Here is an 18146-nt window from a genome sequence, read left to right on the forward strand (position 1 = left end):
AAAGATGAAAACAAAGTCTGCGGATGTTGCGTAAAGCAAGCGGGGTAACACCAGCGAAAACGCATAAAATCGCGCTGACACGCAGTGCGAGTAAGACGTCTAATACATTGCGATCCGTACGAAGTAGAAGCGAGTATTCTAGCGAACAAGGAAAGCGAAACAGAAGAGGAAAAGAAATGCGTACATATACATTTAAAAAAGAATAAAACGAAAAAAACAAAACACAACTGCCAACTTAAAACAATCCACCCGATAAAGCTAAACCCGATAAAAGAAAACACAAAAAAAAACCACTCGGAAAGGGCGACAGCACTCTTGCTAGCCGCTCGGACAAAAAATAAAACAAAACAAAACCCGATAAAAGGACAAGTGGGAAGAGGGCGGGTAAATAAAAAAATAATAATCTCTAAATCATATATCGGCCTATTCTGCCATTATTTACCTTCGATCGTCGGGCTTAAAGGTTAAATAAAGGATTTTGTTTACGTTCTAAGCAAAACTCAAACGGGCAAGCACAGTTATGGTTGTGTTGTTTATTTTTGGCCGATGACAACCCACCAGGGATAGGTTGGCTTCTATGCGGTAACGTAAGGTAAGTTATCGGACGTTGTTGAACATTGATGCCACGCTTAGTGTTTTCCTTCTGGAGCTTAGTTTTTTTGGATCTTTTATGAATGTAGATCCATACCTTTTCTGGCATTCTGGCCACCTACAATGATAATACGCTTTATCAACTACGCCTTATAACACCTTCTGGGTGGGGCATGCGTGCGGCATCCTCATGACATACCCCAGCCTTCGTCACCGGAAGGATGTCCGGTTCGCCGTACAGCTCGACAAGCTCGTGGTTTATCCTTCTCCTCCACGCTCCATGCTCGAACACACCAAAGGACCATCTTTGGAGGATGCGTCGCTCAAACACGCCTAGAGCGTTTGCATCCTCCGCTGGAATGGTCCAAGAATCGTGTCCATATAGGACCACTGATATCGCTGTCCAAAGTAACGACCGTCCCAAGATATCCACAAGATAGAACTCAAGATAGCAGAAGAACAGGTGATGCGTAGCCTCCAACAAATCCAGCAGCAAGTCTGCAGAGCAAGATCTGGAACAGGATCTTGTAGGAGGCATTGAGGACTGTGATGGCTCCGACCCCATCTTGAAGAGCTTGGCACATTGCGGTTTTAGGAGCAAACCCGTTCCGTGGCTCCTTCAATTTCCTGTAAAACAAGTGAGTTTCCCCTACTGGGCTAGCTGCTCCAACAGCTGCTCATCGAACTCTTCAAAACGGCACTACCTGTTCTGGAAGAGCAGGGCTTGCTGATTCCTCAGTCGTCTGTAGCTCTCGACGTTCCGACTGGCGTCATGCAGTAGCATGCGGGCAAGCGCTGCATTCTTCTCGCATAGTGCGCGTCTGCACTCTGCCTCGAGCCATTCCTTCTCTCTACAGTGCTAATGGCTCGTTCCACCCTACGCCAGTGGTCTGTGAGGGGCATCGCGTACCCCTCCGCCACATCAGCACACTTCAACCGGTCCAGATTGAGGCTTGGGGCGGGCAGACTTCGTTGGTTGTTAATCACGGAGAGTTTCTAGCGTTGCTTTACCATAACCAGGAAATGGTCCGAGTCGACGTTTGCGCCTCTATAGGCGTTGACGTCGATAATATCCAAGAAGTGCCTTCCGTCAATCAGAATGTGGACGATTTGGGACATTGAACCACCACTAGGGTTTCTCCAGGTACAACTAAGGCGGCGTGCAAGCTGGAAGAAGGTACTATGGATGTTCACGTGCTTGAAGGAGGCAAAGTTGATCAACATGAGGCCGTTGTCGTTTGTGTCAGCTGGTGGACGCTGAAACTTCCGATCGTTGGTTTATACATCTCCTCCTGTCCGATCTGAGCATTAAGGTCTCCCACATTATGCTTTGGGCAGCGGTCGTACTCCTTCTCCAGCTGCGTATAGACCAAATTAAAAGGCTTCCGAGTGGACCGTGTGTTTGACAAGCCTGTCTCAAAAAAAGCACATAAAGTACTGGGCGTCTCCATGTTTCTTTTTGAAATGGTTTTTTTTTTTTAGTTCTAGCAGCTTGTAGCGGTCAATCATGTTCAACGTGCTTAAATCATTACCAATAAAAGCACAGATAAGATATAGGGTAAAAGTAAGGCTCAGCCCTCTACGTTACATTGGAGAAGCGTTACATCCGTTAAAATATTCCCAAGCAGCATTTTTAAAACTGTTTAAAACTGATCCACGTGACTGACCAGTGCATATTATTTGAATGAATTGAAATTGCAATGACAAACTTTTTAAAGGGACTTTATTAAACTTTTTAAAGGGATTTTTAAACTTCAAGTAAATAACAGGTTTAATATTTTTCATTGCTGCTCTATGGTTTATGAAAAATAGTCTAAAGGAGGATGTTCATAAACACCCTAAAAGCTTTCAATTGGAGTAACATTTCCTATGAGTAGAAAATATAAAATATTTAAAATATTTATAAATGAGTTTATTAAATATAACAAATATAATTATTACCTTTTCAATCTATATTTCCAATCCATTTTGAATAAATATTTATTTAGGTGCGAGGGCTCTTTTTTTAAGTGAGGTTAGTGTGGTTAATAAACACTTGTATGTATTACATTATCCTGATTTATCAATAGCTGGGTGAATAAATAAATAATCATTTTTATTATTAATTATTTTTATGTATTAATAAATAGTTAACTCTGATTGCTGTTAAAATGATAGCTTAATAGTAATATTATAGTTTATTTATAACGCCATTTACACTCATTAGAGAGAGAGTTGGCCACTGAAGCGTTTGGACGTGTTTCTGCGTTGCTCCTGTGTACTGTCTGTTTTTGGTGTGATTTTGGTTTGAAATCGTTCGTTTTTGAGTTTGTGAAGCTGTTCCTATCGCAAGTTTTGCTGTGTTGCTGTGTTGAAGCATTTTGTTCCTGCATCGTACGAGAGTTTCTACGAGAACGCGTGCCTGAATTAGTATTTTCTGCGTGATTTGTGTTTCATCGGCGACAGCGGTTCAGTGTTATTGACCCTGCTTAATACACTCAGAGAGTAATTCGCACCAGCTCATCAATAAGTGTCCTCTCCGTTCACTCTCACTGCTCACCTAAGTGATCGATACTATCTCTCATAATGGACTGTGCAATCTGCTCTACTACTATCAACAAAGATCCGGTTGTTTGTATTGGCAATCTTCCTTTTTCGGAGTGCAATTCTGCCTTTCATCCGGAATGCATTAAACTTGCCGCCACTTGTGTTAAGGAGGTGGCACGCAATCGTGGTCTCTGCTGGATGTGCGAGAAATGCCGTGACTCGAGATCAGATTTATTCTCATCAATTTCGTGCTTGATGAATACACTGAAAGATGAGTTGAAAAATGCAATACGGAGTGAGCTTGATCAAAGGTTATCTCAGCTGGATCCAAATAGAGTGATGCCGCAAGAGCGTGAGAAAATCGCTCCGACTGTGAGTACTATCTCTCTCACCGATAAAACATCCCACACATCCACCGATACTCCTATGTCACCAACACCAACTCCCGTCAAACAGAACTCACTACCACACTCTCAATCGCGTATGCTCTCTGATAATGAACACATAAATCCAACACAAGCAATTCTTCACACCGGCACTGCCAATGATCACATCAACACAGACACCATACAATTCATTCCTGCACCTGAGCCAAAAGTTTGGATGTTTGTAACTAGGATTGCACCCACTGTAACTGAGGAGAATATGAAAATGTTCATTCTAGGAAGGTTAAAATGCACTGACTGTTCGGTGAAGTGTGTCATACCAAGAGGTCGCGTTACAAGCTCACTAAAGTATGTGTCCTTTAAGATCGGCATTCCATCGGAGTTTGGCGAGCTCGCTTTCTCTCCTTCAACTTGGCCATGCGGATTTGTTTACCGCCAGTTTGAATTTCACCAACGTACACAGAAACAATTCACACCAACACTCCCGGTATCTTGCTTTCCTGCTTCAAACAATTCAACTGCCAGAAGTTTCTCAACTACTAATTTTATGCATAATGATGTCAACTGCATAAATGTGATCCCACCAACACACACAACACAACATAGTCCATCACCGAGCCATCATCTTAAAAATGCAAACTCACCTGAAACTCACCTGACTCAAAACAATTCCTCCGGTTCGACTTTTTTAAGCCAACATTAAGTCATTCAACTGTACCTATGGAGCCAGTTCTAAACACATTCAATATATTTTATCAAAACGTGAGAGGCTTACGTACTAAAACCTCTGAATGTTTTGCTAATACTGCAATCGCCGACTGGGATGTTATCGTTCTTACGGAAACGTGGCTAGATGACAGCTTTCCATCTGAGCTTTTGTTTGATAACAACCGCTTTAATACATTCCGTACGGATCGTTCTGCAGCAAACAGTAACAAATGTAGAGGTGGTGGTGTCCTCGTTGCGATCAATCCAAATTATGCTTCCTCTCTGTGCTCGACAAACACATCTACAATTGAATGCCTTTGGGTTCGAGTAAAAGTTCTTAATGTTTCGCTAATCATCGGATCATTTTATTTGCCTCCTGATCAATCAGCCAACATGGACACCATAAATGCATTCTGTAATTCATTGCACTTAACGAGAGAGAAATATAAGAATGACTTTTTTATTCTGTTCGGGGACTTCAATCAACCTAATCTTAAGTGGGATATCAACGGCAAATTTCCGACACTGAATCTTATGCTTACCCGACTATCCCCTACCAGTCAAGCTCTACTCGATGAACTAAGCTTTGAAGGTCTTCGCCAACTTAACACTGTTCTAAACCACAATAACAACATGTTAGATCTAGTGTTTGCGAACGACAAAGTTACTGATTACATGAGGCCAATCGAATTATGCATCGAAAGTATTGTTGAACCTGATGGACATCATCCAGCTTTACTTACATACTTCACGCTCCCGCAATACAGTGTGCCGTCATCTCAACCCCCACGTCAAGCAGATTTCAATTTTAGACGAACTAATTTCACTGATCTCGTTTCTGCACTTAACCAAATCAACTGGGACTCTATCGCTGACTATGACGACATCAACGACAGTGTGGCTGAATTTTCTTCTCAAATGAATGAACTGTATGAACAATTCATCCCACGGTTTAATGTTCGTGCTCATCCACCATGGACCAATTCTGCACTACGTTTGGCTAAACGTCGAAGATCACGGGCCCTTAAAAAACTGCATCGACTAAAAAACAGCACTAATCAAATACATTTTGCTCGCGCCTCAAAAATATATAAGCAGCTGAACCGAACCGCCTACGCCAACTACGTCAGGAAAATTGAAATCAATATCAAAAGACATCCCACATCATTCTGGAAATTTGCTAAAGATAAGGAATCCTGTGGACGACTTCCTTCCTCGATGCAGTTTGAGGGAAACACCATTACCGGAGATGAAGAGTTTTGCAATGCATTTGCCTCATATTTCTCTTCTGTGTACACCAACAATTCCTCGGTTCCGTCTAACTCAACATCGGCTTTATCCTTCATAAATGATGAGGTTAATTTATGCACACCACTAATCAACGATGATGAGGTGGAATCTGCTATTTCGTTGTTGAAGCTTTCTTACGCACCTGGGCCTGACAATATTCCCAGCGCAATTCTCATTAATTGCAAGGCTGCTCTCATTCCCATACTGACCAAACTATTCAACAAATCCTTGCAATCGAAATGCTTCCCGCGTCTTTGGAAATCATCGTGGATGTTTCCTGTTTATAAAAAATCTGACAAAAGTAATGTGTGCAATTATAGAGGAATTTCTATGTTATGTGCGTGCAGTAAACTGTTTGAAAAGATAATGTCTCGTCATATGCTCCAAGCCTTTTAACCATTAATTTCTAATGTTCAACATGGCTTTATGCCGAAACGATCGATTGAGACCAATCTAATATACTTACTTAACTTTTGCCACTCCTATATTGACAAGGGCTTACAGGTTGACGTCATTTATACTGACTTCTGCGCTGCTTTTGACAAGGTCAACCACTTTCTATTGCTATCTAAATTATCAAAGTATGGTGTTCACACAAATGTTGTTGAGTGGTTAAGAAGTTATTTAACTGATCGTTGCATTAACGTTAAGATAGGAACTAGTTTTTCTGCCACATTCCATAATTTATCTGGTGTTCCTCAAGGGAGTATATTAGGACCTTTACTATTTATTATATTTATTAACGATGTCGTGTTTGCTATTCCTCATGTTAAATTGTTATTATATGCTGACGATCTAAAAATGTTCCTACCTGTTAAATATTCTGACGACTGTGAAATGTTACAAGACTCGTTAAACTATTTTTCTGCATGGTGTTTTAATAATGAAATGTTACTTAATGTTAGCAAATGTAGTTGTATAACATTCTCAAAGAAAAAAAATCCTATTATTTATAACTACAAAATCAATGAAGACAGCGTTCCACGTTTTTCTCAGGTTCGGGACTTAGGAGTTATTTTAGACAGTAAGCTTAGTTTATCTAGCCATTATCAAACTATCGTCACTAAAGCTCTTAAACTGTTAGGATTTGTCTTACGTGTCTCGGCCGACTTTAAAGATCCTTTCAGTTTAAAAACATTATACTGTTCTCTAGTCCGTCCCATCCTGGAATTTGCCAGTGTAGTTTGGTGTCCCCATCAAATCACATACATAGATAAAATTGAAAAAATTCAGAAAAAAATCACACGTGTTATGTTTCATCGTCTTCCCTGGTCAAACCAAATTCCACGTCCTTCGTATAATGTTCGGTGTTTACTATTTGGCTTAGAGACTTTACAGCATAGGAGAACTACGGCTCAGATAACTTTCATGCATAAATTATTAATTGGAGATTTTGATGCACCTGACATTTTAAATTTTATTTGCTTTTCTACTCCCTCTAGAGGTCTTAGAAGTAGAGAGCTACTAAGAAGCCCTTTTAGATCGACTGGTTTTGGTGCCAATGATCCACTGCTCAAAATGATTGATGTGTATAATAGGTTAGGGTTATCAGCAGATTTCAATCAATCCGTTAGTCAGCTGTGTCAGCATATTCAAGTTAGTTCTAGAGCCATAATTTAAACTTGTACACTGTAAGCATTAAGTTATTTAGGCATACTGCCCGATAACTTTGATTTAAATAAATAAATAAATAAATAAATAAATAAATAAATTAATTATCAATGAATTTTATCCTTAGTAGCGATTACTTTACTTTATATTTGTTCAAAAATTGTTGCTTTTTTAAATTATCATATAAAAATAATCAATATTAAGACATGATTAGCTATTAATTTGCTCATCCACGGCAGTTAAAACATGCGTTCAAAAATGCTGCTTGGGTTTGCGATAAACAGGCGTTACGCGTAACGGGCTGAGCCTTACTTTTACCCGTTCTGGAAAGATCTGGCATTGGCCTGACTCACTTATCGAGTGATAATTGATTTACCGATAACAGGATAGTTCGTGTTACTTATTAGCAGCTCAGTCGATGACGGGCATGTGCACTAGACGATTCTTGTTTGTGAAGAGTCCACTCATAGTGGTTGCTGAAACGGATAAAGTGCCCATACTGGTACAGAAACAGATACTAAACCATTACACCATTATTCCGGACCTGGAACCATTATAGTTCCTAGTACCTCCCGCTGGTCAACAAACAATACTCGGCAGGATCTGTGCAGTATAGGAAATAGTGTAGGAGTGTATTTAATTGGTATTCCAGGTTGTGGTTTTGTTTGAACCCCCAATAGAAGTTTAAACCCAAAAGAGCTGTCCATCAATTCTAGATGTTTCGGATGACGTCAACACTCTCATCGAAACGTTCAGCGTGCTTTCACTGGGTTCATGTAGATGTTACATTACTTTTTTTTCTGCTTTATTGAAGGGCTATACGTGTTCTTATCTAAGTAGAAGCAAACTGTCTAGAGGGGCTGCGGATGGTGGAATGTTCCCAGGATCTCCGGACAGCGGACAGGAGAGCGGAGATCGTTGCGCGGAATGGCAAAGCTCACTGGCATCGTTTGAAGTGGCTACCATTGCGACACGTTGTGTTGCGAAGCGTTTATTTATCTTTTTTTCTTCTTCTTCTTCTTCTTTTGCTCGATCGGCGTAAGTATCGGGGTAGTGCGGGTGACTGTGTGACTGTGGTGATCGGGTTGATCGGCGGAGTGTGACTGCAGCCGCCTTACTCGTTGCTGTAGTAGTCGAAGAACCGGTAGAGCGGGCTCAGGTGGCGCTCCTCCACCATGTACGGATCGGAGCGATGCTGGAAGCTGTGCAGCTTGGACGGGTGGCAGGAGTCGCTGCACACCCCGTTCAGGCAGCCGGTGCACCGGCCGTTGCAGCACCGCAGCCCGGACTTGCACTTGCCGTACAGCATGTTGTTGCTCAGCTCGCCGCCGCACGGTTCGTTCGGGCCCTAAAGGGGGGGGAGGAAGAGGCGATTCGGAACGGTGAACGATTGTACGAGAGCGCACTGAAATCGAGGACCTACCTTCCAACAGGCAAACGTTTTGCAGGTGGTCATGTAGAAGCCGTATTTACACGTGCTGATGTCTTCGTCGCGCTGCATCTTGCACCGGATCTCGATCAGGTTCGTTCTGCAGTATCGAGCGGGGGAGAAAAATTTTAGCAGGCACAGAGTTAGCAGAGTTTGCGATAGGAAAAGGGGACAAAAGCCAGACAGTGCAGGTAGGTGCCCGAAATACTAACGGTTGGGCTAAGCTCCAGTAGGAATATCCCACGAGCAGTGCGGTTAGCAGCAGAACGTTTCCGCACGACATTGCAATTTTTGTTAGAACTATCTTACTACACACAGAGACACTCAAAAGAACACTTAATCACAGCAGGACCGTGGACAAGCAACTGGCTCCAAGGACGCGCACACGGTAAAACGAACGCAGGCACACAGGTACGATCCTGGCGAAAGGTTACTGATACATTCAGGTTGATGGTGATGGTGAAAACGGCCCACTTCCTATCTACACACTAATTACACTAAGGAGCGGTCCCGGGATGCCGGAATCGTACTGCTCGAGGCGGTTTGCAGGCTGTGTCTGGATGCCTTGACCGACCCGGCCGAAGCTTTTTATAGTGCCTTGGGAACGTCCCTTTTTTGCCTGGCACCGCCTCGGTGTGCGAGGGCGTCCCAGACTAGACCTGCCGTCCATTGGCCCGCGCCTTCGCCCTCGTCCTGGCTGCGTCCTGGGGCCGAGTGACCCAAACGGTTCATTAACATCATCTCGCATGCATGCAATCGTTCGAGGCCACGCGCGATTCCTCGGACATCCTTGGCTGGCCGGCTAGCGAGTCTCGGATGGCACTCATTAGCATCTTTTGGTGCCATCCAGCGCTAGAACGGGCCGCGTGGATCTCGCGTCTCACCGTCGATGCGCACGAATCAAAGTGACAGCTCGCTCTGGTCTGGTGGACGTCTTCTTTCTTCTCCAACCCTGGCAGAGCAGGGAGCGAGAATGGCATAAATATGTTATTTTAATCAGCAGTTTATCATCAATAGCTTGCATTAATTATTCACTTCGCTTTTCTTTTTTTTGCTGGTGCGCGTGGACATTGAAAAATAGACGACCGACCGGAAGCAGCGTTGGTTTGGCTAGTTAGGATCGGGCCCTACGTTGGGGTTAGGTTTTGCAGAAGTCGTTAGGTGCGTGCGGTTTATTCTGGGTGCTTACACTCGCGCAGCCGAACGCGCTGAATCTAATAGCTACTGACGTATTCGATGAGAAATTTCCTAATAACTGGAGACGGACCGTCAAATTCGGGTCAAGCAGACGCGTTAAACGGGTAATGCTCCTGATGCATTAGTGCTCAGTTATCCAGTCGAACCTTAAACCAATTTTTGAGAATGATTCGAAAGAGAGTTGCGATACGTGGTACAGCAATCAAATTCTTTTCGTCGTGTCAAACTACACCATCAGCAAACAAAGCATCGTCGTGTCAAATCGTTCAGCGAATCAGTGTTAAAGTGATGTTCCTAGCAGAGCTCTGTGCAAGCTCTTGCACTGTCCTGTTGCTGACGTTAGCATTGGAGCGTTGACAAACCGCAGTTTTCCAGAAAGCATGTTAATTTCCCACAGTCCATGAATTCTTGGGACCTCATTTTGCATTCAGTATGATATTCATATTGGAAATTGGTAAAGTGTCTTAGATTTTTTTTTGTGTTTGGGTACATTCCTGCAAAGTTTGAATTTTTGGCATAATACATAAGTTCACGTGGTTTACTAGCAAAAATAGCTGCATTGCTTAGACAATTTGCTAAAATATTTAATGGTCAACGTAATTTTCGTCTTAAGTTATTTCTTTTGCCCACCTTTTTGGCAATCTACGGATTCCAATCGTAAATCGAAACGTTCTGACCAGCCAGATCATGCTCCATCGACTGGAGCAAACATTAAATACATGCCTAGGCTGAACAGTGGGTGGGACAAACTTCTAATTTCAGTACTTTGTTATAGATGTCGCATTGTGCAGGGGAATCGTGCATACTATGGGCTTCACCGACTGCTGAGATCCAGAGGACTTCGAGACCGCACGAAATGTGAGATCTTCTTCTTCTATTTGGCGTCCTACGCGGACGTGCCGGCCTATACAGGCTTTCGAGACTTAATTCATTACCACGCAGCCGGATAGTCAATCCTTGCCACGGGGGGACGGTCCATACTAGGCTTGAACCCATGACGAGCTTGAACCCATTGTGAGATATATCGCACATTGATTTGCTCAGTGGTCCTCTATGGACACGAGTCCTGGACCATCCGAGCGAAGGATGCAACGCTCTGGGCGTGTATGAGCGACGCATCCTCCCGACCATCTTTGGCGTTGTGTGACCACGAGCTTGTCGAGCTGTACGGCGAACCGTACATCCTTCCGGTGACGAAGGCTGACAGGATATGATGGCTGGGGCATGTTATGAGGATGCCGGATGACTCAAGCTCCACCAAGAAGATGTTCGACAGCGATCCCCAGTTCGGCATAAGGCGTAGGGGAGCACTGCGAACTCGATGTCTGTATCAGGGGAAGCGAAACCTGTCGGAGATCGGGTATCTACATGGATGGGAGGCTACAGCCAGGGACCGAGCATCCTGGAGAATTGTTGTTGACCGAGCCATGTCACTTCGACGTGCTCTATCGAGTGCAGGCCAACAAGAGAGAGAGAGAGAGAGAGAGAGAGAGAGAGAGAGAGAGAGAGAGAGAGAGAGAGAGAGAGAGAGAGAGAGAGACAAACGGTGTTTGTCGTCTCGTACAGCTTCAGTTGAAATGGGACTCAATACCCCGTCATACGGATCATTGCCATTGCTTTTCGCAGATGACTGAGGTATCTGCAGAAATCCTTGATTTTTTTTTGTCCAGGATCCTGGAATATCGCTCGAGTATTGCTTCCAGTTCTTTACCTTAAGAGTTAAAATCAAATTTTAGGGACCCTCTGGCACTATCTTCGCCTTCGTCTTGCCAGATTCCTGCAGAAGTAGCATCCATTATTGATGACCCTTGTACTGATCTCGCAATAACTTCTATTAACATAATATTCTTCTGCTTGGTTTTCGAGACTCATTAAATGCACGCAGTCGAACAGTCAATCCTTGCTACGGGGGGACGATCCGTGTGCGGCTTGAACCTACGACGGGCATGATGTTAAGTTGTGCGAGTTGACGATGTTTTTGCTACAACGTCAGTGATTGAAGGTAACTCAACACCAATGATAAGTCTTTTTTCCCACTCCAATTAAATGACGTCATTGCCATTGCCAGCGTGATTTTTGTGCATTTGTTTATTCGGCACTACAGCCGCTTTACGGTCTCGGCCTATTGCAGGAGTGTTCGAGTCCGCTCAGTTGCTCAATAGGCCACCGAGCCCACTTTCCGTTAAATCCGAAACAACACTGTCGGGTGTTGGGCAGAATTTCCCAGAACTATATGTCTCCCAACTAGGTTGCGCTCGTTCAACTGACCTCTTCCTATCCCAAAAAAGGCCCGCCATCAATGTGACACAAAGCATGCCAGCTGGTCCCATTTCATGCTCAGAACCTCCCGCAAGCAGATATCGCTCAGAGTCCAGCAATATCTTAATCAAAGTTTCGTATTCCTGTCAGTCGTCTCAGTTGTCTCCTTCCCAGCAAGGAGCTACAAGCAAAATCCACCACATTTCCACCGCTGGATGCTTTTCGGACATCGGATAACTCCTCACGCTGCCCAAATTCTCTCGCCTACTGCTCAAAACACATATTTATTTGCTGATAAATGCAAGAGAGTAAATGTGTAACGTCGGGATCCGGGTTAATGGAATCGTTTCGTTCAGTTTCCGCACAATTTGGAGCATCCCGTATATCGAACCATAGGAGACACACGCATGAAAAACAGGGTTAATCACAAATACACACTTTCGGGGAGGAGGGAAGTTAGTTTTTTTTTTTTAATGGGTGGGGGTTTCTACACGCTACGCAGCAAACCACCACCACCACCACCGCCGCCACCGACTGCTACTCCCTTATCCATTTGCCGCGCAGATAAATATTGGTTTCGAGGCCAGAAAAGTTTGAACTACGGCTGCCGCTGCTTGCTCGTTGGTGTCACACGGGTTGTTTTTGGTGTGGCGGGAGATGTTATGACACGGGGTGTGTAATGGGCACACGGCAACTCTGGTCACTTTAGTTTTCGTTTTTGGGGGGTAAAGACCTTTATCCTATCTAGTCGTCCTTCTTCGGGTAGCTCAGCTCGTAGAACAGCTTGCCGATACCGGCCAGCCCGGCCACACTGAGCACCATCGTCAGCGAGAAGAGCACGTTGTCCATCGGGCCACCCTTCAGGAACACGGGCTTGCCATCCGGTTTCTAAGACAGAAAGAGAACCAGTGCAGTGTAGACGATGCTGACCGCGTACGGGAGGTCTACGTGCGGGTTAAGACCACCTTCCACCTACCTGGAACTTTTCCTGGATGTGCTTCAGCTGCTTGTAGCCCTCGGCGACCTCACTGGACGAGGCGGGCGCAGTGCGGGAGAACTGGCGGTTCTGCTGCAGCACCAGCCGGGCGACGTTCTGCCAAATCGAGAGTTGAACGAAAATTGAGCATTGCGATGAACTTACGTAATTGTGATTGCCACCGAACGCGCACCACACCACACCAAACAGTCAGCGGGGCTCAGCGGGTTTTCCCCGTTTCCCCGTCGGTAGGTTTGTGCCCTGGATTCGATCGTTTTTCTCCCTTGCTTTGCTTACCTTGTAGCTCATGGTTGATGGGTGAGATCTGCTGGGATTCTCGAGCTGCGAAAAGGTGAAGTTATTTGCGTAACCTGCGTCCGAGTTTGCCTCGCAGAACAGAATGGCGTTTTGCAGTGCAAGTGGGGGTTTTGGAGAGCAAAAAAAAAAAATAATAAGAAAATATGACGGCCCCGAAAAGGTGACAGCTGACCTGTTGTGTTGCGCTAGCCGCACATGGAAAGCCGCGGCTGTCAAGCGTTTATAGCACGCCGCATTGCTGCGGCATTTTTATGGAAAAATTAATAACCGCATTCGCATATTCGAATCCCACCCGCCATGTTTATGCCACTGTGAAGTGAAAAATAACTATTCTTCTACAGCGGGCGCCGGTCCAAAGCACGTGAAAAAATTGTTGTGCTTGGATTTTCTTCTCAATAAATTTATTAATAATCGTGCCATATGCACATTCCATCAGGGTTACATAAACCGATTCGAGCACCGTTTGACAGCCAGCGCGAGCCAGCAGCTGTCAGTTGCGTCTGTTATGAAACAGCTGTCATTGTGGTGCCGCTCTGTTTATGTAAAATTTAGTCCCGCAAATTAAGTTTTCCCGTGCGAAAGAATGTCGCTGCTTCCCGTGCTGAGCCGGTAAGGCGTTTAGCCCGATCATGGCTGTCCCGTCCCATGCCGCCCCCCCGGTACCTAACCTCTCTGCGCTTTTAGGTTGCTCCCGCTCGTGGGCCAATCGGCGGCGAGATCCGTCCACAGCGGGACCGGCCTGCTGTTCCGCAGCACACCGGTGCTGTGTGCCGAACCGCTCAAGAAGAAGAAAAAGCTCGACCCACAGATCGTGAAGCAGCGGGAGGAGCGCAAACGGAAGCGGCTGGAGAAGCAAATTCGCCGGCTGGAGAAGAACGCCCGCCAGCTCAAACCGATCGAAGAGCTCGAGGTGCCGATGGAGCTGATCGACGAGCAAAGGTAGCGTCCTGGACAGTTCCCACTGCCCCCGCCCCCACACATACACACATTCTAAAGTGTTTGTTTTTCCTTCCTTTTCTTGTACTGTCTTACCACCAGCAAACGGAAGCGAAACGTGCCGAAACCGACGGCCGAGCTGCTCGAAAGCCGCGCCCTGCTCGAGAAGCAGTGGGCCAAGTACCGCATGCAGGAGAAGCTGGCCGACTACCAGCTGTTCGATCGGATCGTGGCGGCCCAGGCGAAAGCGCTGGGCGAGCTGCAGCTCGCGTCGGACGAGCTGTACCAGCGGGCGATACAGCCCGACCCGGCCCTGCTACCGTTCGTGGCGCAGGGTCCCGTCTCTACCCCGCCGATCAAAGACTACGAGCAACCGGACGGCGAGTACATCGACGTGTCGCGGAAGTGGGAATAGTGTGGCCTGGGGTTTGGGTTTTTGGGAGTGTTGCGTGTCTAGCTACGAAACTGTCGCGGCGATTATTATTTTACCTTACCACTAGTGTGCGAACTTTCTATTAGGGGCCGGCGAGGGTGAACGTTCGTTTGCATCTCGCAATAAACGGAACAAACAAATGTGCGTCTATTACCAAAAAAAGGATTTAAATCAATCGTTTGCATGAGGTCATTCCTTGGTCATTGAGAATTTGGAGCAATATTCCATTCTTGGGGTAGGTTTAACGACTTTGTGTGAGATTGTATGTCCCCTTTAACTTGATTTAAAACATTTCTATCGATTTGAAGGTCGTATTAAGTTAAAATTTGTTATAGAGAACGGGTGAAACTTTATAAACCCCATAACTGTTAAACATGTAACAATTTAAATGTTAACTTAAAGACTTTAAGAGACATCGAGCTTTGAATGTTTGTGTCTTGAAGATACATATGAATGAATCTTCGTTACAAGATTCATCATCGCTTGACAATCTTACATATTTCAACTCGAAAAAAAAACAAATGGTACGTTAGAAAGCGATTTAAAAACGTTTTACGTCCCTGAGGTTTCCATGGTTATCGAGAAGTATGCTTTAATTATTTTTATTTTCGGTATAAATGTACAAGCTCCATTGAAATGTTCTTTAAAGATACCGTTAAAGGTTTTTTTTAAAATTAACATTATGCTCAACATAATACAAAATCATCCATGTGTACTTTGAAACTATGTAGTTACAAAATGCACTTTGCTTCGCTCCATCCCGCCCATCTCGGTTAGCAGCGTGCGTGTCGTACTGCATTGTACACTAATGATGGGTAAAGCTCGCGAAAATCCGCTGTCGACTACGATCCAACTCCGAAATTTTCGGATCCGATTCCGGAAGATAGGTCCATCCAGCATTGTTCGGAGCTATTGGGAATCGTCTGGAGCCGTCCGGAGTCATCCGGAGTTGGCCGGAGTGATCCAGAGTCGTCTGGAGTGGGCCGGAGTTTGAGTCGTCTGAAGTCATCAGGATCAGGGTCGTTCGTAGGTGGGCTATGTTTTTGTGGTCAGGCATTTCATCTCCAACTCCGTCTCCTTTCTGCTGACTTCGATCAACTCAAAGCCACTAGTCTTAGAGAAAATAGATCATATTTAAAACTCAGAACAACGGCGACTTCAGCCAACTCCGGACGATTCCGATTACAGCCGACACCTCCAAATGATGACCTCTCCGGATGACTCCGAATAATTCCGGACAACTCCGATTCTGGGTTTCTGAAGCTCCGTACCTCCGCCCGTTCGACGATGAGCAGCTCGATGCTCTGCAAGAGTCTCCTCAGCTACGACTCCTGCAAGAGGGTCTTCCTTCTCCAGCTACTCCTCGTGCACGCTTCCGACCTCAATATCATCACGTCCGCACTGTCAACGACGGTCCGGCCCAGCTGGGCGTTAAACTCTACCGCCAGATCCTCGAGTGCGGTTCCATCCTCACCGTCTGCTCGCCCCTCCTCCTCTGAGTCGCTCGAGCTGCTCCATCTTCAGCCACTTTTTCATGTCCTTGCTCATGTAATCCTGCTGCTGCTAGCCATCCTTGCCCAGCGGTTTCTTGAATATCGAGCGACACGGACCAATGGTGCCATGGTTGCTTACTTTTTTGGCTAAAACACTTGGCTACTGACTTCGCTAGAGGGAAGAGAAACATAGCTGCACCTTGCACACCGTAAGCGGCATTGGTTTGTTGACAAATTTCTGCTCGATTGGGGTCAGACGGAGTGCTCGAATGCGGGACCGAATGGGGTTTTAAACTCAAACTGGCCGTTGGGAGTATGCTTACCTAAGCTTGTGGTAAAGAATATATTATATATTATATTAAGAATATAATATATACAATTTGTACAGCCATTTATTTATGTAACGTGTTCGAAGTTTATTAAAATGGAAAATCTGTTAAAATCTACACCCACGTCGTTCTACAATGTTGGGTTAAGGCACGCTGGTAACGCAGCATAACAAAGTTATGAACGAGTTAGAATAATGAATAAGATAATGCTCTATATAATATGTAACAAGTAACGACCTTCGCCTACGCAGTGGTGCCCTGGTGCATGTGCTGTTCCTCCATCTTCATCCGTTTTGCAACACTTTGTTGGATCGTTTTCCTCGCCACTTTGCGCGAAGTTGGACTAGACGAAAAGGAGAAGGGCGAGAAATGGGGCGTACCCTTTCCCGTCTCCATTAACGCCAGCAAATTTGTCAAATAGTGCACATCCTGCGCGAGCGACGTTATCTTCAGATTCAGCGAAAGGAGCCAAATTCTATGGAAATGAAACGAGACGAAACAAAAACAAACATCTGATCATGCTGGAGCCAAACCAAACGCTCAGCACTTACCGTGTCTTCCCTTTGACGGTCGAATGGACATTCCCGGCGGGCTGCGCGGCCTGCCCCACCGCTGCCCCGCCATCGCCGGCATCATCCGAATCGTCGTCGGTGGATGCCGGGTCGTTGTTCATCACATTGTATAGCTCTATCATATCGTAGCGCAGCTGCTCGAATAGCTGCCGACGGTAGCAAACTTCCCGCAGCACGCGGGCCACTCGCACAAACTGGCCCCGCTTGATGCCCTGCAGCAGTTCCGGCCGCTCGCCGGCCCGCTGGATCGTCGGCCTTAGGTCGTACTCCATTGCGTCGAAGTCGTTCATAACGGCGTGCGCCCTTTCGCACAGTACAAACACCTCCAGGAAGTCCGACGGCACCTTCGTGTTGTGCAGCGCTGCCAGAAAATCGGCGAACGAGTCGAACACTTCCGGCTGCACTGCATCATCAGCACCGATTTCGTACGGCACATCCACCGGCCAGTGGTCGTCCGATCCGTGCCACAGGTAGTCGCCGCAAACTGCCAGAAATGCAAGGTTCGCTTTGCGAGATGCGCGCAACCGGTTGCCCACCCGCTTTAAGGCCGCCTTTTGGTCCATCGCTACGTATTATCGGCACAAACGACACAAAATCACCATCAAATCACGAGCAAAACTGTACTTGGCAGTAGTCCTAACAGTGAACTAACACCTCCGGTTGGTCGTTGGAAAATGCAAGTGTTGCGAGTGTATGACAGCATGGTTGGCGAAAAGAACGCAAGTGGCTACTATGATCGCAGCATTGTCCCGCCGCTGTCGTCATGGGTAACCCTTCGATAGTGATGGGCGTTTCGGAGCGCACCAACGGCTCCGGAGCCGGCTCTGCTCCGACGGCTCCGGAGCCGACTCCGCACCCACGGCTCCGCACCAACGGCTCCGGAGCCGGTTTTAATACAAAGGACCAAAAGAACTTTTTCAATGAAGTTTCAATCGAGAAAATCCGTAAATAACGGAGTAGGTCATGTTTAAAAGAATTTATCAAAAAAATATCGATTTATCAAAGAATATCGGAATGTCCCTCCCCCCCCCCCTCCCCCCCCCCCACCTGCCCACCCACTTTGTATGTATGTACCCATCACTAAAGCGTTGC

At 45.8% G+C, this 18146-nt stretch overlaps 3 protein-coding genes across 3 annotated transcripts; 1 reads left to right on the forward strand and 2 right to left on the reverse strand.

Annotated features, from left to right (window-relative positions):
- Positions 1-7452: 7452 nt before the first annotated feature.
- On the reverse strand, positions 7453-9586 carry LOC120952033 (uncharacterized). Its single transcript, XM_040371124.2, has 3 exons — positions 8754-9586; positions 8536-8641; positions 7453-8460 (listed from the first exon to the last, which is right to left on the reverse strand). The coding sequence occupies exons 1-3, from the start codon at positions 8822-8824 to the stop codon at positions 8227-8229; spliced, it is 411 nt and encodes a 136-aa protein (XP_040227058.2). The 5' UTR covers positions 8825-9586; the 3' UTR covers positions 7453-8226.
- A 2676-nt stretch (positions 9587-12262) lies between these two features.
- Positions 12263-13414, reverse strand: LOC120952041 (cytochrome c oxidase subunit 7A, mitochondrial-like). Its single transcript, XM_040371136.2, has 3 exons — positions 13271-13414; positions 12974-13090; positions 12263-12885 (listed from the first exon to the last, which is right to left on the reverse strand). The coding sequence occupies exons 1-3, from the start codon at positions 13280-13282 to the stop codon at positions 12742-12744; spliced, it is 273 nt and encodes a 90-aa protein (XP_040227070.1). The 5' UTR covers positions 13283-13414; the 3' UTR covers positions 12263-12741.
- A 364-nt stretch (positions 13415-13778) lies between these two features.
- Positions 13779-14835, forward strand: LOC120952032 (39S ribosomal protein L40, mitochondrial). Its single transcript, XM_040371109.2, has 3 exons — positions 13779-13900; positions 13976-14230; positions 14330-14835. Exons 1-3 carry the CDS (start codon positions 13875-13877, stop codon positions 14640-14642), a joined length of 594 nt encoding a protein of 197 aa, XP_040227043.1. The 5' UTR covers positions 13779-13874; the 3' UTR covers positions 14643-14835.
- Positions 14836-18146: the final 3311 nt, after the last annotated feature.

This window comes from Anopheles coluzzii, chromosome X (assembly GCF_943734685.1).
Source record: "Anopheles coluzzii chromosome X, AcolN3, whole genome shotgun sequence".
Taxonomy (NCBI): domain Eukaryota; kingdom Metazoa; phylum Arthropoda; class Insecta; order Diptera; family Culicidae; genus Anopheles; species Anopheles coluzzii.